The sequence below is a fragment of the Lutjanus erythropterus genome, chromosome 5, assembly GCF_056507025.1.
Source record: "Lutjanus erythropterus isolate fLutEry1 chromosome 5, fLutEry1.hap2, whole genome shotgun sequence".
Taxonomy (NCBI): Eukaryota; Metazoa; Chordata; class Actinopteri; order Lutjaniformes; family Lutjanidae; genus Lutjanus; species Lutjanus erythropterus.
Genome location: NC_139321.1, coordinates 37,341,507 through 37,368,312, shown reverse-complemented (window position 1 = coordinate 37,368,312; position 26,806 = coordinate 37,341,507). Strand labels below are relative to the sequence as shown.

General features: G+C 37.6%; 3 protein-coding genes across 3 annotated transcripts; all 3 read left to right on the top strand.

The window, feature by feature from the left end:
• The first annotated feature begins 112 nt into the window (after positions 1–112).
• On the top strand, positions 113–16,066 carry srp72 (signal recognition particle 72). Its single transcript, XM_084719784.1, has 19 exons — positions 113–251; positions 771–891; positions 3,217–3,337; positions 3,867–4,010; positions 5,076–5,187; positions 5,281–5,312; positions 6,437–6,561; positions 6,765–6,822; positions 7,009–7,140; positions 7,247–7,375; positions 7,621–7,693; positions 8,069–8,133; positions 8,292–8,387; positions 10,461–10,564; positions 10,935–11,012; positions 11,648–11,785; positions 11,945–11,982; positions 13,111–13,270; positions 14,970–16,066. The coding sequence occupies exons 1-19, from the start codon at positions 152–154 to the stop codon at positions 15,148–15,150; spliced, it is 2,007 nt and encodes a 668-aa protein (XP_084575910.1). The 5' UTR covers positions 113–151; the 3' UTR covers positions 15,151–16,066.
• A 1,012-nt stretch (positions 16,067–17,078) lies between these two features.
• LOC146327249 (snRNA-activating protein complex subunit 1-like) lies at positions 17,079–19,965 on the top strand. Its single transcript, XM_084719781.1, has 2 exons — positions 17,079–18,184; positions 19,468–19,965. Exons 1-2 carry the CDS (start codon positions 17,561–17,563, stop codon positions 19,909–19,911), a joined length of 1,068 nt encoding a protein of 355 aa, XP_084575907.1. The 5' UTR covers positions 17,079–17,560; the 3' UTR covers positions 19,912–19,965.
• Positions 19,966–21,689: 1,724 nt separating this feature from the next.
• On the top strand, positions 21,690–26,492 carry arl9 (ADP-ribosylation factor-like 9). Its single transcript, XM_084719782.1, has 4 exons — positions 21,690–22,095; positions 23,286–23,463; positions 23,590–23,765; positions 24,592–26,492. Exons 1-4 carry the CDS (start codon positions 21,856–21,858, stop codon positions 24,766–24,768), a joined length of 771 nt encoding a protein of 256 aa, XP_084575908.1. The 5' UTR covers positions 21,690–21,855; the 3' UTR covers positions 24,769–26,492.
• The last annotated feature ends 314 nt before the right edge of the window (positions 26,493–26,806 follow it).

Genomic DNA, 26,806 nt, shown 5'->3' with positions numbered 1-26,806 from the left:
ACAACGTTGTGGTGTATCATTTATCATCAATTTGTTTGTTTATTTTATTTTTAAATAAATAAATAAAATTAAAATAAAATAAAAATCATTCTTGTTAACCCGGATGTGTACACCTTCCTCTTCCGCCGCTCTGTGAGCCCATTCAGCGAAGATGGCGAGCGGAGGGGTCTCTGTGGCTTCGCTGTGGACTGAAGTGAACCGCTGTGGACAGAATGGAGACTACACAAGAGCCCTGAAAGCCCTCACTAAAAGTAGGAATTTATATCAATCGACGTTACCCTCAAAATGAGCCGGAGAAGCGGTCAGACAGCAGGCAGACAGACCCGTTTCTTCACTGCCTAAGCTAGGGCCAGCTGCATGACCAGCTGTTAGCATGTGGCTAGGCTAACGATAATCAGACATCAACTTGTCAGGTCTCACAAACACCGACTTAGCTTTGTTTACCAAACATCGGCAGATAACTTCATAGTTAACTGGTGTAGCTACGAAGCTAGCTGGTTTATATAGGTTTTATGTGACCGAATACAATTATATTTTGCCGCAGAAATGCGCCGTCCTGTGCTGATTTGTGACGTGTCCCTAGCCTTACAGCTAAGTTATTATGGGGGGCAGCTAATCAGCTTTCAGTCAGCTGTCACCAAACCTCTAGAAACGTTTAATGCTTTTTATTCTCCTATGAATAATCCCGTTTTCAGTCAGCAGTTTGAATTTCTGTAATCCGTGTTAGTAATTAATTTTCTGCTATGTGTTTGTTCCACATTTTGTTGCAGTTTTGCATGAAAACAGGGATGATGTGACGGCCCTTCACTGTAAAATCGTTTGCCTTATTCAGAATGGCAGCTTCAAGGAGGCGTTGAATGTCATGAACACCCACTCAAAAGTGCTCGGCAGGTAATCAAATGATTCTGTGGTTATTTGCTTGTTTATAACGCCTGCATATATTTATTTGGAAATATACATTCTTAATATTACATTTAATATTATTTGAGCAGTCATCTGATTAACCAGTTAGCAAACTGAAAATAGAGTGGCAATAATGTAACTAGTTAATTGTAGAGCTGCACTGATTGGCTAAAAATTAAAAGAAAATTATTTGCAGATTGCTTTGATAATCCATTACAAATTGTTTTAGTCTTTTTTTTAAGCAAAAATGTCAAACATTTGCTGGTTCTGGCTTTATGAGTATGAGGATTTGCCGCTTTTTCTTGTCATTTATGACAGTAAATGAAAATTTCTTTGAGTTTTGGACTGTTGGTTGAACAATGGAACCAATTTGAAGATGTCACTGTATGCTCTGGAAAAAAAAACCTGGAGGCTTATAGAAAGAATCTCACCTCAATAAGCATTATACAAAAGACATGTAATCCTCAAAGGTCAAAGAGCAAACATATAGTAAGCTATATAAGTAAATCAACAACATAAACTAAATAAAATAGTGCAGTGAGAATATGTGTGTATCAGTGTGTGTATTTGTGTGTGAGTGGGTTTGTATATGATTGTGTGCATATGTGCAGAAACAGTTGGATTCAGTCAACTCCTTAAGAAACACACAGTGAAAGAAAGAGGTCAGTTATTTTCTATTTCAGTAGTTTGGTTCATCAGACAGAGGCATGTATATGAAAATATTGAGTGAGTTAGACTGCAATGCAGTTTGGATAGTGGATGTCTGCCATAGCTGAATCCCCGTATATCTTATTGAGAATTGACAGAGCCCAGTACAGAATACTGGGAGGTGTGACTAGTTGGCAGGTCTTGTATTGTAATTACGAATATCACTGTCAGGCTGAAAAAAATAATTTACAAGTCATAGGGAGTGAAACATGGGGAGTTTGATATTATTTATGTTAGAAATTGAGAGAATATTGAGCTGTTTGAAGAGGGCGGCTGAATGGTCAACTCTACTGCTAAATGTAACAATTCTGCAAAAATTGCAGATTGCTATAAGTCATTGTGAATTAAATATTCATGTGTTTTGACTGACAAAAAAAAAACACATTTTGACCATTTTGTACTGTAGACTAAATGCTTTATGTATTACTTAAGTTAAAGTTTACTTTTACAGTGCAGGCCTGTATATAAGCATTTGAAGGTGCTGCATAGCATGATAAAACAGTAGAAAAGTAGCTGCAAACCTAACAGGTAGGTAGTATGAATAGTTGCTTACAGTGGCTGCAACTAATGGTTACTGTCATTATCAATTAATCTGCTGATTATTAATGTGATTAATCACTTAGGCATTTAGCCCAAATCCCCAAAACTCTTAATTTCTATGATAAATGACAAAGAAAATCATCAGCAAATCCTTACATTTAAGAAATTGGAAAAATGTCTTAAACAATGACTCAGCTATCAAAATGGGTGACAACTGATTTACTTTCAACAGACTTATCAATTAATCAACTGATTATTGCAGTTATTAATGTGTTTAGTAGTAATAATGAATAAGTAAGAATTAAAAATGCTGAACATTGGTTTTAGCTTCTCAAATGTTAGGATTTACTCACTGTTTTAAGTCATTGTCAGTGGAATATCTGTGGCTTTGAAGTGTTGGACAGACAAAAGAAGACATTTGACATTTTCACCATAGACAGCTATGCTGCTTTATTTATTACTCAGGTTTTTATTTAGAGCACAGTCTTGTACAAAAGCATTTCAATGTGCTGTATAGTGTGTTAAAACAATAAAAAAAGACATAATTTAGATACATTCAATCCATAAAATGTAAATTAAAAAATGTCATAAATGGTCATCACAATTCCCCAGAGCACAAAGTGGTGTTTTCAAATTCCTTCTTTTGTCCAAAAACCCAAAAGATCTTTATTTACTGTCATAAATGTCAAAGAAAAGCAGCAAATTTGTGCACTTCAGCTGGACCATGACATTTGTGCTTGAAAAATGGCATAAACGGTTTCTGGTATTTGGCATCCAATTTTCCTCCTAAATTATACAAAAAATTTACTCTTAAAATAGCAAACTGTATTTACAAACCTCACATCAGCAGAAAGGCTGTTCTATATTTAATGCCTGACATCAGATTAGAAATATGAAGCCATGCCATTGGTTTGTTGCTGTTATCAAAACAGTTAAACAATATTGAAGCTCAATACACTGTCTGTTCTGTGCTTTACAGATATAACTCACAAATACCTTGCTACATATCTTGTGGTTGGCACTTTCTACCCAGAAAAAAAAACTTGTATTTCTCTTCTTTCTCAGTGAGGTTGTGTTTGAGAAAGCGTACTGTGAGTACCGTCTGAACAGAGTGGAAAGTGCCCTGAAGACCATCGAAGGTGCTCCTGAACAAACAGACAAGCTGAAGGAGCTCTACGGTCAAGTGGTGAGGCTGTCTGACCATAAAGTAAAATTATTATTGCTGCTTGCTGTTAATTTATAAACTGTCAATTTGTATGTAAGATCTGGGATATGAGCTCTTAAACTGCTGTGTATTTTTGGCTCAAAGCCGCTTGATATTTATATGAAGTATCTTTGAGTCTCATGATGGAACATGTGATGGCATTCCTATAAAATACACAAACCTTTGAGACAGTATTTTGATGGGATCATCCTTTGAAACCTGACATATCACTACTGCAGTCAGTTATCGTAAGATTGATCACAGAGTTCAGTAAAAAAGTTATATTAGCATCAGTTTAGGTAAAGGGTGTCTCATAATCACCCAGTCTAATATTGGGTAGTGATACGGTGAAACTGTGAATCTTAATAAACTGTCAACATCAGCTTAATGTTTCTGAATATCTTAGAATTTTTTTCAGTCTGTCTAATTAACAAGAGACAGTTTAATCACTGAATCTTTGAGAATTTAAAGAGTTGTGCTGATTAGAGTTGTCTTTCTTTTCCTTGTCCAGTTGTATAGACTGGAGCGCTACGATGACTGCAAGTCCGTCTACACAGATCTGATCAGGAACTCCCAGGATGAGTACGAGGAGGAGAGGAAGACCAACCTTGCTGCTGTGGTGGCTTCGATGAGTCAGTGGGAGGAAGCTCTGGTGGTAAGAATTCCTCTACAAAATTAACGTGCACTGTAGTTTGTTTATATGCTTTTCTGTGCTGTTTAAAAGGCCTATGGTTTATGTTAGTTAGATTCAAACTCAGTGTGTAGTAGGATTGGGCGATATCTTCAGCCCACCTTCTCCCATCCCTTTGAGTTTCAGCTGGGAGATGTGTGCATGCAACAATCTCACTGTTATGTACGCTATATATGTTTACTATGGCCAGTGAACAAAATGAACTCACAAAGTGTCAAGAAATTGAATATTCTCACATTTATTTTCCTTTTTAAACAGAGAAATACAATCACATGCCCTATGACTTCAAGTTTCGCCCTTTTACCAAACTAAGATGAGTTTGATTGGTTCATTAACTCCTTGTAAAACACACTTTATTCAAAGTCGACAGAAACGGACATTAAACTCATCTAAACCATCTTTGTTAGTCTGTCCACTGTTCCAACAGTCATCAGCTCTGGTTTGGTCTAAATAAATCCTTAATTCACTGTGTGAAAACAGAGCAAAGAGTCTGACTCTGCAGGCTGTCACTCCTCACCCAGCTCAGTGCACTCATCATCCAGCTGAGTGGGTGTGTCCTGTGATGTTGGATGAGAGCGCATTGCTGAGCGGCAGCTGTCACTCTACAGACCATTACATGAGCAAATTAAAATGACAAATATCACCCCAAAAATTGGCCAGAAACACCACCCAGTGATGGATTCAGCCACCATCGATAGGTGATATATTCGTCCAATCGCCCAACTGTAGTGCGCTGTTCCTCTTATTTGCATGCTAAATAATTAAGGTAAAAAATAAAGTAAAGCTTCTCAGGATTGATGCTGATATTCATATACTTTCCCCTATGTTTTTTAACTATTATGAATAAAAGAAGGTATGTAGGTTACTCCATATTTATCTCCATGGGAAAATTTCAGTCTCACAGCAGAGATAGGGAAGTTGGACTGAACATGTTCATATATTGTCTAAATATCTCAACAAATGAATTTTGTATGAATAAATGTTGTATTATATGTTTTTTAAGATGGTGTGTTATATTTTCCTCTGCAGGAGGATCTTGGTCTTCCTGAGTCTACGTATGAGCTGTGTTACAATGCTGCCTGTGCTCTGATTGGTCAAGGACAGCTTACAGAGGCCCTGAATAAACTACAACAAGCAGAGGGTCAGTCCCACTCTGTTCTACTTCCTGTCAAGTTGTTATTTTACTCTTTCTTAATTTGATATTAACTCATTGGGGGTTTTTTTTCTTTCACAGAGCTTTGCAGAGTTTCATTGGCAGATGATTCTGTGAGTGTTGCTTTGTTTTTCTAAAACTTAATCAAGTCTCATCCATTTTCAAGGAATTAATTTGTAACATTTTCATTCATAAGATAATGGAAGACGTTTTGAAGATGATGATACATTTGTGGACCTTTATATATTTGTGAATTGATCTTGCAGAATCATGAAGTAATGAAAGAGAATGAATTCTGACCACATACAGAAAAAGAATTAATAGATTTTAGGACTTAATAAACTTAATAAAGGCACAAACAGGTATAGAGGGCATTGATGGAATCATTTGGATTATTGTAAGTGTGGTTGTATGAGCTACTTTCCATAGTCAGTCACTACTGTGGGATCTAAGCAGCCTACTACAGAGGACAGCATCAGCAGCAAAACACATTTTAGCAATCTAAAAAACTCTATCAGTTCAAATGTATGCTATAAATGGACTATTTTCACTGCTTTACCTTGCTGTTAGACAGCCTTTTCTGATAGGAAACTACCAAAAAATAAGCCAAATATTGTTCTCACAAATCCAACCAAATTCCATGGCCCAAATCTGTAATTTTACCTCACAGAACACAGGAGTTTCTTGTCTACAGCTGCCTTGGTTGAATAGTTTGTTAGTGTTTTTGTGTGAATTGGAACTAACCTTATAAAACACTGATGTCACAAAAGTAACACAAACTAACCATCTGATTGAGGCGGTGGTAGTCCAACAACTCCTGTGTTCTTTCTGCTTCACCAAACTGGTCATATTGACCACCATCTGTAAGTAATACACTGACTATGGTCAAGTACATGATACAACCCCACTTCAAATAATCTGAACTATCCATTCAGTGTTGTCAATAATATTTTTATCTGGGGAGTGAAGTTTTGTTGTTAAATCTTACCAAACAGCAACCAGAATGTTCATTTCCCAGAAATAGTCTGAAGAGTTTGGGATTTTGTAATTGATCTTTGTGCAAGTTTGACTGTTACAAATGTAGATGATGAAAAAGTATTGACAATACAAGAAACTGCATATTGATCAAGTGAAAATCACTAATGTATCTTTAGTAAATGTAATAGTCCTCATTGTTGCCATAATTATTGTACTGTTCACTGGATAATCACTGTCATTGCTGATTTGTGTCTTTCAGGATGTGACTGAGGAGGACATCGAGTCAGAGCTGGCGGTCATCCATTCTCAGATGGCATACGTCATGCAGTTACAGGGTCGGACAGACGAGGCGCTGCAGCTCTACAACCAGGTCATCAAGCTCAAGTGAGTGCAGGGTTCATCACATTTAATTTACTTGCAAAAAAAGAAGAAGAAAATGTAGCACACGTGGAATTAATGTTATAGTGTTCTAGTTTGATTTTGAGTTGCGATGGCAGTTTTGACAGTTTAACAGGCATTCCAAAGACAATACAACACAAACTGTGTTTCTTAGTAGTGTGTTAATGGCAGTGTGTTCTTAATTACAGGCCATCTGATGTGGGGCTGCTTGCTGTGACTGCAAACAATATCATTACAATAAACAAGGTAGGTGTATCCAAATGTTAATAAGGTTAATATTTCACCATGAAGGTATGATTGTGATGATTGTGCCTCCAGTTGAACACCAGCATGTCCAAAACAATGATTATATAACAGACTGTAAAGAATCTCTGAACATTAGTCCTCTGGTGTAAAACTGGATCAAATGTTTTTGTCCGTCTGTTCTCATAGGACCAAAACGTGTTTGACTCAAAGAAAAAGGTGAAACTGACAAACGCTGAAGGTGTTGAATACAAGCTGGTGAAGAAGCAGCTGCAGGCCATTGACCTCAACAAAGCCCTGCTGGCCATGTATACCAACCAGGTACAGCTGTAGCTGAAACACTGTTCTGATTCAGATGAAAAGAGTAGTAACTCATTGTAGAGCTCATTGCTGATCCCAATTTGTTGTTACTGTTTGCCATCAACAGGCTGACCAGTGCAGGAAGCTGTCATCCAGTCTTCAGTCTCAGAATCCGAGTCACCCGCGGCCGGTCCTCATCCAGGTTGCTCAGCTGTGCAGGGAGAAGCAGCACGCCAGAGCCATCGAGCTGCTCCAGGTAGACATGACCAACACTGCTGCTTGTTTTCAGTCTGACTTCCATCCTAAAAGCAAACTAAATTCTCCTAATTTTCATTCTAATAATGTACATATTCATGTTCATATTCATATCTGCAGTATAAATTATTTAGTTGTTGTTTGGTGAAAAGTGATGCTAGTAATTATGACATTTTGTATACATTCAGTAATGTTGCATCTGGATTTTCTTCAGTTGTGTTAACTGACTGTTCTTTTTTGTTCCAGCAATTCTCAGACCAACATCCAGAGAGTGCATCTGGCATCAAACTGACAATGGCACAACTTTATTTAGTACAAGGTACTGTCATATTTTTACACTGATTATGGTTTGTTGTGTTCACACACGCTCTACTTCTTATTTCTACTCACTAAGGACAGGGCATCAGTTGAAAATGTTCCAGACTGTCTTCAAATGAAAATAAAAAGAAAGCGTGTTTTATTGTTTAACCAGTTAAATACTTCTTGTAGTATGTTTAATATTTATGAAAAAAAGAAGGAAGTACAACTTGTAATGGAAGAATGGCATTTTCTAGTTTTCCAGCAATAAGCTTTAGTTTTTAGTCATTTTAAGTTTGATAATTTAAGTTACATTCTTTTTCATGTTCACAATGTCTCTGTTATAATTCTTAAATGATAAAAAAAAAATAATTAAATAAATTTGTTTGGTCCTCAGGTCATGTAACAAAAGCTTGTGATGTCCTAAGGTCCATTGAAGAGTTCAAGCACAAATCAGGGATGGTGAGTCTGAAATAAAAACATTGTACCAGAGTTTTCCACCTCTGACACTTTTTTGTTTTACAGCCTTCTCTATTGTGATGAACGGCTGGTTATAGTAACTGTAAATTCTTTTTAGCTTCAGTCAGCTACCGTTCATCTAAACTGTGTTGATTCCTCAGGTTTCCGCTCTGGTGACGATGTACTCCCACGAAGAAGACATCGACAGTGCTATCGACGTTTTCAAACAAGCTATCGAGCACTACCAGTCTGAACAGGTTCGTGTCTGATGTTAAGTTTTAATTTCACAAAAATCTCTTCCTGCATCCGCTCAATCAAAGCCTCTTAATGTTTGTTGTCCCTTTAGTGGCTGCTACATGTGAAAAATTCTCTGGTGCATTTTATGGCTCAGTTGTGCTTGGAATTATCATTCAGAGAACTGCCTAGATAGACCTGTCATAATAACCATTTTTGTTGGGTGATATTGATGATAATCAATTTTGTCATTTTAAGACCATTTAATGCCACTGATACAATGATAATATAATAGCATAACCATGCAAGTCCACTCTTTAAAAGAGCGATGAACTTAATAATCTTCAGGATACTCAAACACTGGTATTGGAAAGTGAAAATAATTAATATATAGTACATGAATAAAACAAATAAATTTAAACCACACAACCAAAACCGTAAATCAAATAGACTCTTTGGCTCTGTTAGCAAAAATTGTTTAAAAACAGGCAATGAAAATCTTTTATTTAAATGCAAGTCGACATAGCGGTTTGTTCCTTTCTCATTCAATTTAAAATCACAACAGACAAAACACACCCAGACTTGTTTGTCCAAAATTTCTGCCAGAAATTCTTCATTCATTGGGAAAAAAAACACCCTTTAGTCATAAATAACACATCATTGTCACTTCACCTGGTTGACTGTTGCAGCAAAACGTGTCTCACCTCGAGCTGCAACAGTTAGTTGATTAATAGCTGTGAACTGTTAAACTAATCACCAGCTCTTTTGATAATGGATTAATCATTTCTAGTAATTTAATTCAGGGTTCTTACAGGTGCTGGAAATTGTTAAACACTTAAATTTTAAATGAGTGATTTCAAGGTTTTAAAAGTGCTTGGATTTTAGATGAACTGCTTGAAATTGTAATTACTTTCATAATAAATGGCTCTCTGACTGAATAGTTCACTTCTTAAATGAAGAAATAAAACAGGTCAGAAAGCTTGATTCCTTTTGCCTTTAGCACTAAATGGAAACAACTCTGTTTGAGCCTCGCTTGCTGCTCTGCACAGGTGGCTACACTTAGTGTGACCTGTGAGTCTTTGTTGATGTTTGTCCTCTCATGGAAGAACTGTGAGTTGGGAGAATAACAGACGACAGCATGTCTGGAGGTAGCTGTTTCACTGAGTCTTTGCTTAAAAACGTAAAAATTAAATGGTAATTGTTGAGAGATTGTTTTATATTGGCTCCGCCTGGTTTTGTAGGATGCCAACAAGTCTACTTACAGACCCATTTTACAGCATGAAACTTTGTTGTGTTTTCCTTTACATTGTCACTATACAGCAGAGCTCATGAAAAATGAATCTGTTTTTTTATAGCACAATAACATCTTTAATGTGAAGGAATATGTAATCTATGACGGCTGTAAGGTGCTGGAAAAGGTTGAAATGAATGAATGACTTAAGAAAATGGGAAGGAACCCTGAAAAATTTCTGGTTTCATGATTTTTTTGTGATTATAAAGTGCTTATCTTTTTGCTGTGGACAGAATGAGACATTTGAGGGCGTCACCTTGGGGTTTGGGAAACATTTTGAACATGAACATTTTTTCACCATTTTATGGACCAGACAACTACTTGATATATCAAGAAAATTGAATAATGAAAATAATAGTTTATTCTGACATTTTCTTGGCTTCAATATTGGTGATATTCTTATTTGAACAAATGTGCATGTAAACACAGCAGGCAATTTGCAGGTCATGCTCATACATATTGCACAATAAGTTGTTATTATCATGACAGGCCTATGGCAGCCACCTACAGAAAATCAAAATGTGTCAACAGAACATTCAGGGAACAATGCACAGCAACAGTGTGTGTCTGCAACCTGCTGTGTCTGATCTGCAGAAAGTTCAGTGCAGAAACAATACAGCTTTGAGTGCTTCATAGTCAAAAAAAAAAAAAAAAGATGGTGTCGCAGTAAAAAATAAATCCTGCCAGTCACCACCTGTAGTTAAGGCTGTGGGTGATACTTTCATGTAAGCCAACACATGAAGCAGTTTAATATCTGAATATCCTTTCCACTGTGCAATCAGCCCGTTGTTCTCCTCCTCCACAGCCCGGATCTGCTGCACACTTGGCACTCGTTCGAGAAGCAGCCAATTTCAAACTGAAGTACGGACGGAAAAAAGAAGCCATTAGTGATCTGGAGCAGCTGTGGAAGTGAGTTACAGCCCTGAAATACACTCACTTATTTGAAGGGAAAAACCCCATAATGTGCTCCTCGGAGTTTACCGCACAGCTGCCGTTTCTGCTTTTTGTTCGGTCATCTTGCCAGCATGATGTCAAGTAGCTCAAATGTTCTTGTCAGGGTCTATATTGGCTTGATAAACATTATTACAAAGTGCTTATAGAGCAAGAAAAACACAAATTATAAAGTGAGGAAAATTAATTGTGATGGCAAAGTATGTGCCACCTTTAATCTCTGCATTTTTCTACTTTAGTCTACATTTGTCATTATGTTTGTTTTTTTACTGCTACAGTTATCACTAATTCTTAGTTCCTGCTTAATGTTTTTTTTTTCTTGAAACAGGCAAAACACCAACGACATCCACACACTGGCACAACTCATCTCAGCGTATTCTCTGGTGGACACGGATAAAGCCAAATCGTATCCTTTGACTTTCTGAAATGATAGAAATGGACAGCAAAGCTGAAACGCTCCATTTTTAGTAACTGCCAACTGTTTTGGTACTTTATTAATCATTTCAGGCATTTTTCAAGCAAAAGTATTACATTCAAACACAACATTCTCTGATTTTAGCTTCTCAAATGTGAGAATATTTTGTGATATATGAAAATCTTTGTTTTGGATTGATGATCAGATAAAAACATTGACGATGAAGACACCACATTGGGCTCTTGGAAATTATAATCAGCATTTTGGGTTGTTTATGACATTTTATAGACAAAACAATTAGTTGCTTAATTGTGAAAATAATTTGCAGATTAAAGGGCATATTTTCCCCTTGGCCTGTCGTGCTGTTTGGACCAGTTTGATGTCAGTTGCTAAGTTTGGGCTGAAGATATCAGCTGTAGAGATGCCTGCCTTCTCTCAAATATAATGGAAATAGATGGCACTCGGCTGATCAATGCACCAAAAATACAGTACATTGCATACCTAACAATAATAAAGCAAAAACCTACAGGTAGAAGAACAAGCCAAGGACTCTTATGATGGTGCAAATGAAGGTGCACATCTGAAATGTCAATGTAAGACATTGCATCCTTAGCATCCCTCTTCAGCCTCAGCAAACACCTACCATCCGCAGATACAATGGCCTTCAATGTGGACGTGGACGAGCTGGAGAACTCCCACGGCGCGACCTACGTCAGGAAAAAAGCTGCTAAGGTCACAGGAGAAAACCTTCCCAAAGAACAAGGGTAAACTCATCATCACTCTCTTCCATGCTGGTTCTATGATGTTCAGAACATTTTTTAAAATGTAAATACATTTTTTGTTTGAACAGAGTGGGAAGGATGAACTTAATTGGCTACACTTTTACTTCCTTTGTGCTAATATACCTGAATTTTTCTTTACAGCCAAGGCGAGATCAAAAAGAAGAAGAAGAAAAAGAAAGGTGTGTCATTGATCTAATATTTTTTGGGGGATTGATTTTTTTCAAAAGAAGTGTTTTCATGGGAAGATGTCACTTTTCTCAAAGAAAATGTTATTAGAATTAAAGTAAAAACATGGTTACTATTCAGATCCTTGAATTTCAATGCATTCGACCTTAAAAAAAAAGATAATTGCACTACCGATGTCCAACTTTGTTTCCTATTCTTACAGTTCTTTTTGCAGCATGCATAATAGTTTCAGGCTGTTTTTGTGGGTGTTGCACCATATTTAAATGTACTACAATACTACAATTATTCAGATACAGTGAACAAGTAAACAATACAGACAATGCAGTGCTTTGTAATCCAGAAAGTGTAGTTTTTTTCAGGTACTGCCACGCTCTATCCCAACTTTGCTCGTACTTATGCAATGAGGTTTCCACACCCAGAGATTTATTTTCATCTTCTCTCTCTAGAACATTATCATCATGATTTGTACATGTGAATTTATTTTATGATTTCCAATACCATAAGTTTAGTTTTCTTCAAATTTAATGATAATTTGTGACAAATCACATTTTTAGTTTACTAATATTTGACGTGACCACCTCTGAAAGCTGCTTCAAATTTTCCCCAGGGCAGAAAATATTTATACTATCTGCAAATAAAACAAATTTTAATCTTATTGATACCTTACATGTGTCATTTACATAAAGAACACAACAGCCACTTGAGATATAATGTGTTACTGCAGTGAAGTAGACCTGCAAGATTAATCTGTAATTAAATTAAATTCTATCAGATTCTCTAATTCCAGCCTCTTAAATGTGAATATTTGTTGGTTTCTTTTCTCCTTCATGACAGCCTTAATATCTTTGGGTTGTGGACAAAACAAGACATTTGAGGACTTCATCTTGGGCTTTTGCAAACACTGATCGACATTTCTCACCATTTTCTGACATTTTATAGACAAAACAACTAAACGCTTAATTGAGAAAATAGTCAACAGATTAATCAACAGTGAAAATAAGTGTTAGCTGCCCTCCAATGAAGTCTTTCTTATTGACACTTGTAAGATAGCAGATAGCACAGATTTGTTTTATTTATTTACGCACACTATGCTGAGCTGCTGTCACTGAACTTCTTTTTAGGCAAACTGCCCAAAAACTACGACCCCAAAGCGACCCCTGACCTGGAGAGGTGGCTGCCCATGAGGGAGCGCTCCTACTACAGAGGCAAGAAGAAGGGAAAGAAGAAGGAGCAGATAGGAAAAGGCACACAGGGAGCCACAGCAGGAGCTTCAGCCGAGCTGTGAGTAAACTCCAGAATCACATGTGCACGTCACCTGCGGGTAGAGCTGTCTGGGAGCAATTTCCTGTAATTGAAACCTAGTAATCAGCTCCATTAACAGAAGAAAAGCACCTGAGATTGTTCGTTTGTTTGCCTGCCAGTGAATCCTCAGTGGATGTCCAGCTGCTGTGCACAAGAAAGAGCTTGTGTGTTATTTAGGCCAAAATAAAAATTATTCTCAGTCTCAGCCTAAGTAGAAATCCATCTGGTGGGGCTATCAGAAATGCTATGCTGCCAATTTTATTTTGTTCAAGCATAAAATACCTCAACTTTCAAAATGAGTATTCTGCATAACTTTTATTAGAATTTTGGAAAAACCTAAAGGAAATTCTGTACACAGGCAAATTATACAGATTTTCCTCTTAAAGTTGATGCTTTTTGAGTTGAATAGTAAAGTTTGTTCTATGAGGTCATAATTTATTTATTTATTAATTTAACCAATTTATTGAATCCTAAATGAAAGTCACAGGGAAAGTTTTTTGAGCTGTGATGTTCAACTTAATACAACAAAACATTGCGCTCAAATCAAGAAGTCTTAAACCTTATAATATCATTTATGTCATACTTGATACATGAGTTACTGAGACCTCAGCAACATCAATATGATCAATACTTTCCTGAAAAACCTGTTGTATGCAATCTGAAACATGTCTTCTGTTGAAAATTTTTAGTTCCCAAATCTGTGGTCCCCAAGATTCTGTCTTGGGCCCTCTATTATCTACTGTCTATCTTTTAGCCCTTGGTGAGACCTTCAGGACATTTGTCATCCAGTTACAGTTCTATGTGGTTGACACCCAGCTCTGTCTTTCCTCCAAGCCTATTTCCTCTCTCCCACCCACCGCCTTTTCCGACTGCTTGCTGAAAATTAAATCTTGGTTCTCACGCAGCTTTCTCAAGCTCGACAGTGATTAAAGATAGGGAGTCCTTGTTGGTACTATCCCTGATAGTTTCTCTCTCACCAGTGACAGCTCCATAGTCCTTCCCTCCCCTCAGGTGAAGAGTCTGGGTGTCATCTCGACAGCACACTCTTCTTTGAAGCACACATTAACTGTGTTACTCGGTCTGCATACTTAATCTATGCAGCATGAACAATCTTCATCCGTCCCGCTCACCTCACAGCACTGCTGCTCTCACTCACGCTCTGATTACATCCTGTCTTCATTATTGCATTTCCATCCTCTTTGGTCTCCCACACAAATGCCTTCACAACCTTCAATTGGTCCAGAATTCAGCTGCCTGTATTATTACTCAAACTCCCTCCACAGAGCACAAAACTCCTGTTCTTCAGCAGCTTCACTGGCTCCCCATCAAACACTGAATCCACTTAAATACTCAGCTTTTCTCCTTTCAAAGCCCTTCATACCCGAGCCCTGTTGTATCTCTCTGAACTCCTTCCCGTAAATGAACAATATTTGGTTCTTTAAAAAAATGTGATCAATTAATTTTCATAAATGGCCAAAGTATCCAATATGGTACCAACAAAATATCATATGTAAATGATACAGAAAAAAAACTTTTGTCAAAAGGCCCATAAACACTGCAGTTTAAAAGAAAAAGAAAAAGAAAAATTACATTTCTGGCTAATTTTAGGTGTAAATTGTTTCCAGAATGAAAACATGTTTCCTTGAGGACGATCTCTGACAAGATTCTTCTGTTCCAGGGATGCCAGTAAGACAGCCAGTAGCCCCCCTACCTCCCCCAGACCAGGGTCTGCGTCCGGCTCATCCACAGCTGCCGCCAGCAATGTGGTCCCGCCCCGGCAGCAGAAACCTGCAGCCTCAGGGGCCACACGCAAGAAGGCACCACAGAAGAAGAAGAAGGGAGGCAAAGGAGGCTGGTAGTCAGAGTGAAGCAACACATGAGGCAGAGGGGCCATTGACACGTCACCAAGAAATCATAAGCTTTTCTCTTTTTTATGTCAATTTTACATTTTTTTGTCCTGGCCACTCATTTAAATGTGAAACCAAAAGCTCCCCCTTGTTCTTCTGTGTCAGTCATTTTTGTTTTTTAAAGTACAGAAGAGAGAATATTTTAAGGACAGTTCCACGGAAAATAACTTTATGTTGCTCTGCAAAAGCAGATGGTTTCTTAAGTGATTTTACTTTGTTTTGACCTGTGTGACCTTTTAAGGTCAAAGTAAACTGAACACAAAAAAACTATAGATATTGCCACTTTTTCATGAAAGGTCTGGAGAATGAAATCACACCTTTTCAGTCCATTACTTGGTCTTACTGGCTGTATCCATCATATGCCAAATGTATGTCATTCTATTCTAAAATGTCATAATAGATTTTTGTGTTGATTCAGCCAATGTCTGTTCAATCACGTTTCAATTAAACCCTCACAATCATGTCTCTCCTGACATTAGGGCCATTTGTCAGATCTTAAAGTTTTATTTAGGTAAATCCACAGATCAGTTCCAGCATTTAGGATTAAGTTAAGAAAATGAACTGCTTTTGCAAGGTGACCTGGAGTTCAATTTTGAGAGAACTGTCCCCCATGTTTCTTGGGTCTGAGTGTCTTATTTTACACTCAAGCTGTTTGCTTCATGTTTCCTTAAATTGTCCCTTTACTTTCAATCAGCTGCAAAGATGAAAGGTTAAAGAATTATTTATTTTTCGATCCCCGTGTTGGTCTAAAATCAAGCAAAAGAATTTTAATTCTTGAATTCAATTTTGTCAGCTGCATGTTTCAGGAAATGAGGAAAGACCAAACAGGTCCCATTTTGTTAAGTCTTAATAAAACACTTCACAGCGACGTGTGGCCCCTTTGTTTATTATAACATTTTAATTTAAATAGATAAGATGGCTACTTTTGAGCTGCACTTGGATCTTTGAAAGGGGTTTGTTGCATTTGCATTACACCTCAATCTAATGTGCTTATTGCCCTTTTTCTAACCATTTCCTTAAAATCTCACAGGTTGTTTTAATTACGAGGTTATCTGAATTCAGTAATATTTGTGTATTTGTCACATAGAAGACTGGTTCAGTTTTTCATGAATTGATGAAATGTGTGAACATGATCCCCATATAACATGAGCTAAAATAAAACTTTAGAAAAGAAAGTTTAGGAAAACTTTAAGAATATGCATCTGCCTCCATCTTCAGAATAAAGGCAGGTCAGTGCAATTTAGTTCTGAAGTGTCAGTAAAGCCCAGACTAACTAGCGTCAGCAAAATTGTGAAAATATATCCTGTACTGTACATGTAAATATGTTGACAATAAGCAAGTTATAACTGTTAAATGTTAATCTTTGTATAATTCCAATGGAACAATATCCCCCTCTCACTGTTAAACCTTAAACTATTGATTTAGATCTAATTCATTGGTCCATATTAATGGGATAACAAAAACATTTCACATCTTTGTATGACAGAGTATTACAGCTACAGTAAGGACAAAAAAGAGACGAAGACCTTCTTTAATTAGCATTTCAAGAATTAAGTTGAAAATAAAGTTGAACCTTTGGTATTACTGCCAATCATGCATAAATAAATCATGGGAGATTAAAAAAAATACAAGAATAAAGTCAAAATGTTGAGAAGAAAATCTGATTGTTAAGATTAAAGTCAGAATATTGGTAATGAAATGTTGAGAATAAGTCAAAATGCAGAGCATTGTCAAAATATTGAGGATAGTCAAAGTCAAAAAGTCGAGAATAAACTTTAAATACCATTTCCACCTTATTCTTGGCATTTTAACTTTATTCTCAACATTTCTACATTTTATTCTCATGATGCAGAATAATAAAAAAAATATTTTTTTCTTATGCCTGGCACTAGTTCTGAAAGTTCAGCCTAATTCTCAACATTTTGACTTCATTCTCGACATTTTGACTTTGTTCTCAAAATGCAAAATTCAAAAATATCTTATCCTATCTTGGTTTCTTCTTTACTGTGATGCTGTGCAAAAATTCTATTTGTTGGTTTTTATTTTAGTGTGTGCAGCTCACGAGACATGAGCTATAGGACCAGTATTATCAATATATTTCTGACTTAAATTAGGCTTGTCTGTGCCTTAAATTTAGGGTTCTGTTATGTAAATCGACAGCTCATTATCGTTCCCATGAACTCATCTTGATTGCACATGGATCATGCTGTTAATTGCTCCCTCCTCTTGTGGGTGTGGTTTGTGCCAATTTGCCAATTAGGAGCCTCACCTGTCCTGAATCTGTTCAGAGCTCCTTCAGATGTCTGACAAGGTGTAGTTTCACAGTTTCACTGTTATCTTGGGTGATTATTCTGTGGAAAAGATGCCTCGTCCGCCGCCTTGTTACTCAGATTTCTTCGACCCTTCTCTGACAGAAGATGTGGAGGAGTTCCTGGCTCGTTTCCAGCACACTGACTCAGTCAGGTATGAGGCGTTTTCAGCCATTTGGAGGGAGATGAGCTTCTCAGAAGTGTTTTTTGGTGTTCCCCGTACAGGTGAACTCAAGAGATTCTGCAGAATAACGCTGGCCACAGCCGTGAAATACTTCCTGCCTCCATACAGCTACCAGATCCGAGTAGGAGGCTTGTATTTGATGTTTGGTTTCTACCACACACAACTGGCTGATCCACCTGTGAAGATCAGACTGGCTCTGAAGGACTGGGCTGCAGTTCAGAAGTTTCTCAAGGACTCTGTGAATGCTGGGCATCAGGATGTTGTTTATATCTACCAAAAGCTTGTTGCAGCCAAAGCCATCCACTACACTGCCATGCCACATCTCCTCACCTTCCAGAAACAGAGGAAACCAAAGAAGGAGTCTGTGTGTGCAGAGTTTCTTGGGAGGACCACGGCCGTGCAGGACCTCCTCTCTGCAGACATCCTGGAGGAGGTGAACAACGTCCAGAGCCACTATGAGAAGATAAAGGAGGAGGTGAAGGTCAGCTGCCAGGTGGGAAATAATCACAGTGCTTTCTGTACTTCTGCTCTCTACATTTTAACACAAATATATGTACTTTCTACTCTCTCACTTTAGTTTCAATGCATTGCAGGGGATCTATTGCTAATTTTTATTTTGCTACACGGTGCACCACCTTCTCAACATCAAGACCTGTGAGCCTAAATGGATAATGGATGGGACAATAACACTTAGAAAATACAGTTTACTTGGTGTATCCTTCAGTGCATATCAAGTGCATCAGACGTAACAAGATGAAAATGACATAACAGATGAAAAGGATGTAACAAGACAAAAAATGACACAAAAGATATAACAAGGCTATAAAGACATAACAAGACAAAAAGATGCAAGACTATAAAAGACATAAAAGTCACAACAAGTCTAAAATGACATAAGACGTAACAAGAGTTAAAAGAAGTAACGAGTCCAAAAAGATTTAAAAAAAAAAAATAAAAAAAAAATAAGACAAAGAACACATAAGTCAAAAAAACTGTAAGAGAAGTAATAAAAACAAAGACATAACAAGGTGCAAAGATTGTAACAAGACGAAAATGACGCAACATTGAAAAAAAAGCGACAGAGGATGTAAAAAAAAGATGTAACAAACGCATAACATGACAAATAGACCCACAAAAACATGAAAAAAAAGTAACAGACAACAAAACAAAAAAATGTAAGTTGAACAACATAAAAGATGTAAAAAGAACAAAAAGACAAAAAATTCATAACGCTTAAAAATGACATAAGAAAAAAAAGACACAAGATGAAAAATGACGAGATATAATGAGATGAAAAGGACATAAGATGAAAAAAACCACACACAGAGTACAGGACATAACAAGACCAAAAAAAATGACACAAGAGACAAGACAAAAAAGGCATAAGTCAAAAAACAATGTATAAGAAAAAAAAATGATGTAAAAGATGTAACTAGATTAAAAACTAACAAGATGACAGAGACGTAACAACACTAAAAACTATGCAGAAGTTGTCAAGATGATTGAGATGTAACAAGATGAAATGGTGATGGAGGTTCAAGTAGAGAAAAGATTAGGTTCCATTCATTTTGCACAGACAAGCTGTAGAAATGTTCTTCAGATGGCTATTTCTGACGTTTATGCTTTGAGTACATTTCAGAGTCTGTAGCTTTTCACTTTTACTTGAGTAAAGAAGTTGAATTAGTACCTCTACTTTTACCAAAGTCTTTTTCATACAAATATCTGTAGTTGTACTTGAATACAGAATATGTGTACTTTTGCCATCTCTGCTGCCAGGTCAACATGACCCATCAAGATGTAGTCACCCACCTGAAGGAGTGCATGTTAGAGTTCATCACCTGGCAGGAGAAGACTTTCTCAAAGGACAAGAAATACAAAAACTCAGCTGATGATGATGAAGAGGAGAAAACAGCCAAGGCAGAGTCCAGCAGCAGGGCCAGCCTCCTGTCCTCAATCAAGCAGAAGAGCTACGGAAACGTCCAGGAGGCGCCCAAGTCCAGGAGGCACCGACAGGTTGAGACGGTGGATTCGTCCAGCTCAGAGGTGGAGCATGTCCAGAAGGCAGCTCCGCACAAGAGGAGGCCTCCGTCGCTGCGGGCTCGGACCTGGAAGAGTCTCGGGCTGATGGATGAGAAGAGCACGGCCCAGGCCTGGCTGCTGAGTGCTCCAGAGCAGCAGGAGAAGATGCCGGTGAGGAAGACCAACCAGGTCGCACCTTAAAGAACATGATGAAAGGGGAGGAAGGAGGATTTGAACCTCTGTGAAGAACTTCTGTTCAACAGTTGGATTTTGAGTTAATTTTCACTCATTTTAAGACTATTCAGTTACTTTGAAAATAATATTCAACTGGAATCCTTTAATTTCTTAATAAATGTATTTCATAATTGTCTCATCTTCTTGTTTTCACTCCTAAGTTGTTTAAAATTGCCTGTTTTAGTAAAGAAAGAACATGATCGTCTTCACAATTTGAAACTTTCTTTTGTCGGGTGTTGCCAACACTCATGATTTTTGCAGGAGACTACTGATTTCCATTGCCCTCTCCCTATTTCGACTTTTCTTCCTTATTATGGCAACCTGTTTCTGGCACTGCACAGCATGTATAAGCAGCAGTACAGCTACTCCAAACCAGAGTCTCTAGAAAGAACTCCCATTTCTTACGGAAAGTTCTAATGGAAAGGGACATGCTTTTTTTTTTAAATCGGATATGTATTAACATAAAAATGCTGAGGCAGTGGACTTATTTTGTTATTTTATTCTTTAAAAGTCTCCAAAACTCAATGTCTTTTTGGTTTTCAGTTCTCCCAAATTTGAAGTCTCAAGGTTGGCAATATGGACACAACTTGGTATTACAAACTTTTACAAGGATCTGTCATCTAGGGCTGAACAATTAATCCTAATATTATTGAAATCACAATATAGCCAGGTGTTCTTCAAATCTTGTTCTCAGATGTAAGAAAACATGTTTGTTTGGTATTTATCGTGCAGTCATCTGCACAGAAACCTACCAAAAAGACATGCTACATGCTTTTTCTTACCATATTAACAATTTTCATGTTAATTCATGGATGTACAGTTGTAGAGTATAGTTGAGTAAAACTGAAAATTAGGAGTTCATTCCAAAACTACTAAAGCTTTTCAGCTCAATGTTGGTGTTGAGTGTAACACAAATGTGTGTAATGTGTTATTGGAGGGTATTGTAATGTTCAGAGTTCTGTAAGATAGAGGTTTCACTGGTATTTTTAAGTCACCACACTAGCGCACTTTTTTCTTTTTTGAAAATTCGCAAATGCCTTTTTTTTGCAACACAATTCTCTCAACTCTATATTGCACTTTAAACACAACATTGATCTTTGCAGCATAGAGAGGAAAATGGAAAAAAAGAAAGGAGAATGGTCTGTGGGGTCTAGGTATTATTGGATGACCTGTAATTAATTTGTTTCAAAACCAAAGAAGGGAAAAAAAAAAAAAAAAAAAAACAATCAAAAATGACAAAAGTACTGTTTAACTGGTTAACAAGTGCCTTGGTCATACAGCAGCAAATTACAACAGAAGTATCTATTTTTATTAAATTCTCAGTTCTGATTGGTCAGTTATGACATTCTAAGGTCAAATCAATATTTCCTGTTAAATTATTATTTTAAGTCAACTAGCTGTGTAATAAGCAGGGCAATATACAGTGAGGAGGTCATTGTGAAATGAATCCCTACAACTGCTCACTTTACATTGTCCCTTACATTTCACTGTTAGTAAATAAATAAATAAGTTCCTACATTTATTTTTAATATTGGTTTTGATGACTTAACTGGTATTTTAATTAATTTAATGAGTCATTTAATAGTTTAATTTGGCCGTTAAGGTACTCCATAAACCGCATTGAAAACATGTCGGGAATAATACATGGCGGTATTGAGGGAGAACAATGGGGAATAATGACGCCATCGAGCGGTGATATTGTAACATTGCATCAACAGAAAGCAGCCCGGAAATATCGCGTGGGGCAGCTTCTCGTGAGCTTCCTGTCTGTTAATCCACTTGTTGAGGAGAAGAAGAGGAGCAGGAAGACATTGGAAACTCGAATCTTCAGCAAAAGTCAGAAAATGTCGCAAAGAGACGGGTAAAACAGAAAGCTACAGTTGGAAAAAGAAAACCGCTCGACTGAGCGCCATGTTTAGTCTGAGAGAAGCCGGTATCCTCGGCGTCTCCGTCGCTCTTGCGGGGGGAGTCGCCTATCTTATCTGGAACTACGCGTCCTCCACCGGGGAGAAGAAGCCTAAAACACGGCCCGGACAAGGCGGTAAAAGTGCCACAGAGAAAGGAGAGGGCGAGGAAGAGGAGAGGAGAGAGGAAAATGTTGTGGTCGCTGCTGCGCCTATTGTTGCTGCTGAAGCCCCAAAGGCATCACAGGTAAAACTTTAACGGGACACACCTTCCTGGAAACCGTTGGTGGAAGGTGTATGTAAGCTGCCTGTAAATTAAACGTAGAAGAAGAAGGGAGACATTTCTAATGTTACACCCAAAATAGAGCCGATAACATGGCAGATGTGTGTTTAAAGTTCCTCTCTAATTATAAAAAACTCTCCAGAGCTTATAGACTACTGCTACAACCAGACAATTACCACAGCCACCTTATTTCTATGGTTAAAAACAGCAACAAGTTAAGTTCTCAGGGGGGTTGCTGTGGGGGATTCTGGGAAATGTAGGTCCTCACTGACTAAGAGAGAAGATAACTGTATTTTAAAAGAAAGTTCATATAACCTGTACTTTATAGACACGTGAGGGCACAGATGGCTCAGTTATAGTGATTTATTATTCCACAGCTCTGACTGAGCCAAATCTGTTCATTTAGACATTGATATATTATTATATCCTGAGAAAATGCTAAAGTTAACATATTTCCAGGCTCTCAAATATGAATGTTTGCTGGTTTTTGTAGTTTTCAGAAATGTTGTTTCGCTCACAACCCAAAGACCCAAAGTTTATTGTCACAGAAGATTAAAGACACTGAAAGGTATTAACATTTTAGAAGTTGGAGTCATTTTTGATGTTTTTGAATTTTGACTTTCTTAAAAAGTTACCTAAACCGATTGATTATCAGAATAGTTGGTGATTAATTTGATATGTAATTAATCGCTGCAGCACTACAGTGCCATGATCTGTAAGTCTGACTTATGTTTATTTAACTGTTTTATGTCAAAGCAAAATTAAATGTTTTCATCAGTTAGACTCATTTTTCTAAATAGAAAAGACTAGCTTTACAGAAAAACGCTTCTACAGTCCACAACAAAAATTCTCCAAAGGCACTCTCTTTTAAAAACAATTAAAATTTCTTTATTGTCACAGTATGGTCATGTTGGCACTTGAAATCAACAAAAAAACTAATTTCTTTTAATGTGCAATATGACCATGCTGTTACAATAAGTTCATTTTGATTATTATGCGTTGGGTTTTTTTTGTGTGATTTTTTTTAGTACAAATGTATTCCTATCCAAAGAGCATGTCGAACAAACAAAATCTGAGTCCAGGGAGCACTCGTACTCAAACATTTTTTAAAATCCAGCCCTAATTTGATCTGCATTGGTCTGTCTATGCTGCAGTCCAGGCCTGTGGAGTCGGCAGGGACACAGGTGCTGGTTCTGGGTCTAGATGGAGCTGGTAAGACCAGCCTGCTTCACTGTCTGGCCACCGGCAGCCTGGAGCAGGACATGCAGCCGACGCAGGGCTTCAACGCTGTCTCCATCAACAGAGAGGACCTGCACATCGAGTTCCTAGAAAGTGAGTCTCAACTCTTAGTCCCATCTGAATCCAATCACAGGAGACAAAACAGTCACTTCTGAGTTTGAGCAGTGAGTCAGTGTCACAGTTTGTCTGTCTGTCTGTCTGTGTCTGTGTGTCCGTCAGTCGGAGGTAAAGAGGAGCTGCGGCCATACTGGCAGAGGTACATGTCCAAAGCTCTTCTGCTGGTGTTCGTGGTCGACTCCTCCAACTCTGACCTCTTCCCCCTTGCTAAGAGACATTTACACGAGCTGCTGGCCTCTGACCCCCGCCTGCCTTTAGTGGTACTAGCCAACAAACAGGTGAGTGTGACAGAGAAACACTCCAGACTCTTTTGAAAAAAGGCTGTTGGCCTCTTGTCCTTGAAGAACCTTGGACAGGTTAAAATTAGAGACTTAACAGTCTCTAATTCAGGGTCCACAGCAGCATTAACAGCAGCGGTTATTCACATTTATGAATGCTCTGTGTGCATCTATATTTTGTAATTTTGCGCTGTTTTGACTGAGTTTGATCTTCAAAAACAAATTATCTCTTTGTGGAAAAACACCCAGGGTCACTTATTCATTTACAAATAAAGCATATTTTATGTTTTTTGGTAAGGTTACATAGTCAGTAGAACAGTCAGAACAGCATGTGGTTTTGATCTCCTTGGAGCAAGTTGACTTTGATTTTTATTGAATTATATTTAAAAAAAAAATCACAGCTTTTGGAATCATTGCAACATGCATCACATTTTAGGTCAACACAATCCCAAGAAACCTTAAAACTCCTGGGGGGACTGATGAATTGCATTCAGCATCATTGAAATTATGTCTCTTAATCCTCTGAAAAGATGGTAATAAATATTCCTCATATTTTGGTTTGTTGAAATGCCTAAAATTTTAGAAAGAACAATCAGTTTTTTTGGACTCCAGGTTTTCAACTTTGAAAGAAAAGACAAGTCTTTACTTACATAATCTGAAAACACTAAAAAGGTAGTTTTCTGCTGTTTTCAGACACTTTCACTGGAGAGTTAAGAGTTAAACTCCAGAGAGCACATGTATTTTTGTAATGAAGCAAGTGGATGATGAAATTCTCTGAGATCCATCTCCACCCAGATGTCTCCTCATGTTTGGCTCATGTTTCCAGGACCTTCCAGGAGCCTGCGGCATCACTGACCTCCACGACGCTCTGTCTCTGTCCGAGGTTGGAGACCGCAAGTTGTTCCTCATCGGCACCTACGTGAAGAAGGGCTCAGCTCAGCTCAGCTCGGGTGTTCAGGACGCTCGGGATCTGATCATCCAGATGGTTTGTGACGGCAGATAAAACCGTCTGTTAGTCTCTTAATCCTGTGTTTTTGATAAAATTTAATTGTCTCTTTGCACCTTTTCACTTAACTGTTTTCACCACACCAGGTTGGCTGAAAGTTTATATATTTATGAGAAACTTAAAACTTTTTCTCTTGTTTTGGTGTGGTATAGTTGGGTTGCTGAAACTTCTAGATTCTGGATGTGAAAGTGTAAAACTGCACTGACTTGGAAAATCACTTGCCTGTTCCACTGTTACAAGATCTTAAAGGGATAGTTTGGATTATTTGAGATGGGGTTGTATGATGTATTTATCTCTAGTCAGTGTATTACCTACACAAGATAATGTTTGGTACACCCACAGTTTGGAAGTTTGGAAGCTAAGCTCAGTAATGTACTGCTTTTTCTCGCTCAATCAGACTCCATTGGAAAAATTGGTAATTTTACCTCACAGAACACGGGACTTGCTAGACTATTGTTGTCTTGATCGGTTAGGCTGTTAGTGGTATTGTGTAACTTAGATAAATCCAAAATGATCTTAAAAACACCATAGTCACACAATAACACAAACAAACTAACCGATAGACATAGTGGTAGACCAGCAACTCCTATATCCTGTGAGGTAAAATGCCCAGTTTCACCAGTGGAGTTGAGCAAGATAAAGCCATCTACTGCCAGTAATGCACCATCTATCTATACATACCTCATACAATCCTACTTCAAATAATCCAAACTATCCCTTTAGTCTTTATTTAAGCTTGGTGCCTACAGGAAACATCTAATAACTTGTGTTCAAATTTGATCTTCACCAAAGATTTAGTTCCTTTTCATCCAAGCAGGTGATTTCATCAAGGAATGTAGCCATAAATGTTTCACTTCACAAGACTGTTACTGCATGTTTCTTTAGATGATGACACACAAGCAACTGTAGAGGCAGTTCAGGTGCTGCCTTCAAGTTTAATGCAGATCGTCAGACAGTACAAAACTACAGTGGATTAATCTCAGGCTGTAGATTCACTTAGGCCATCTGTGCTGCTTTATCACCAGCCATGAGCTAACAGTCTGTTAGCATCGTACACACAGTGTGTTTGTCTTGTCAAACAAAAATGTAACCAACTGTTTTTTTTCTAATATTGACTGTATCATACAGTTCATCGTGTGTCATGATTTACGTAATATTTAATACCTCGACAAAGACTTAAAACTGTGCTGGGAAATAACCCATCATATCATCGTAAAGTACAAAGAAAGGCTCACAAAGATCTGTTACATTCATGTTACATACATGTTACACTCATTATTTGTCCATTATTCTTTGGCACATAATTTCAAAGCAGTAGACAAAATTCTGCTGTATTCAGGTCAGTGATTGCGTGACATGATTTCTGCATATTAACAATTTAAAAAATGTTCAAACAGTGACCTCTTTCTGCCATTAGGGGCCGCCAACAGGCAAACCTGACCATTACAGCTTTAAGAAGAAGACATTAAACGTGGGAGCTGTTGACAAGCTTTCTGATGTGCCGTTATTATTTAAACTGATAAAAATAAAGCTTCATTTCAACAGGACACCACAACTATTTAATGTCTAAATAAAACATTTGTTGAATGAAGCAGGTAGAGTGGATATTGACGGGTGTTTGCTTTATTAATTAGCTGCTTTATTGTCATTTTATTATTGAAAGATTAGACACTTTGTCACCAAGCTGTAACACTACGCAACTTTCTTAATGCAGGAGTGTCAATTTTGGATTACAGCTTTTAAAACATTGCTTTTATGACACAAGTGCATTGGTACATACTTGTTTCTACGAGGGTAGGCTGAAAAAGTTCATGGGTTGACCAAGAAGGAGTTATGCCACAGCAATGGAACTTGGCATGCATTAGATTCAACCTTTCCTGGTACTAACTGCATTGTTTCCTTCCGGATAAAAACACTGAAGAAGTAATTCAGGACTTTGAAAAGCAGTACTAGAGACATTTCGTGAATATGGATAAAATTTGGAACCATGGTGTTATCAAATATCTGCTGTAAAAGGGTTTAGCCCCCAAGGACA

Bases quoted from the DNA above. Each gene is read 5' to 3' on its own strand.
- srp72 (XM_084719784.1), top strand. From the start codon at position 152: ATGGCGAGCGGAGGGGTCTCTGTGGCTTCGCTGTGGACTGAAGTGAAC. The intron at 6,562-6,764 runs GTGAGTGCAGGG...TCTTAATTACAG, and splicing joins AACCAGGTCATCAAGCTCAA to GCCATCTGATGTGGGGCTGC. The intron at 10,565-10,934 runs GTGAGTTACAGC...TTCTTGAAACAG, and splicing joins GATCTGGAGCAGCTGTGGAA to GCAAAACACCAACGACATCC.
- arl9 (XM_084719782.1), top strand. From the start codon at position 21,856: ATGTTTAGTCTGAGAGAAGCCGGTATCCTCGGCGTCTCCGTCGCTCTT. The intron at 23,464-23,589 runs GTGAGTCTCAAC...TGTGTCCGTCAG, and splicing joins GCACATCGAGTTCCTAGAAA to TCGGAGGTAAAGAGGAGCTG. The intron at 23,766-24,591 runs GTGAGTGTGACA...TCATGTTTCCAG, and splicing joins TGGTACTAGCCAACAAACAG to GACCTTCCAGGAGCCTGCGG.
- LOC146327249 (XM_084719781.1), top strand. From the start codon at position 17,561: ATGCCTCGTCCGCCGCCTTGTTACTCAGATTTCTTCGACCCTTCTCTG. The intron at 18,185-19,467 runs GTGGGAAATAAT...CTCTGCTGCCAG, and splicing joins AGGTGAAGGTCAGCTGCCAG to GTCAACATGACCCATCAAGA.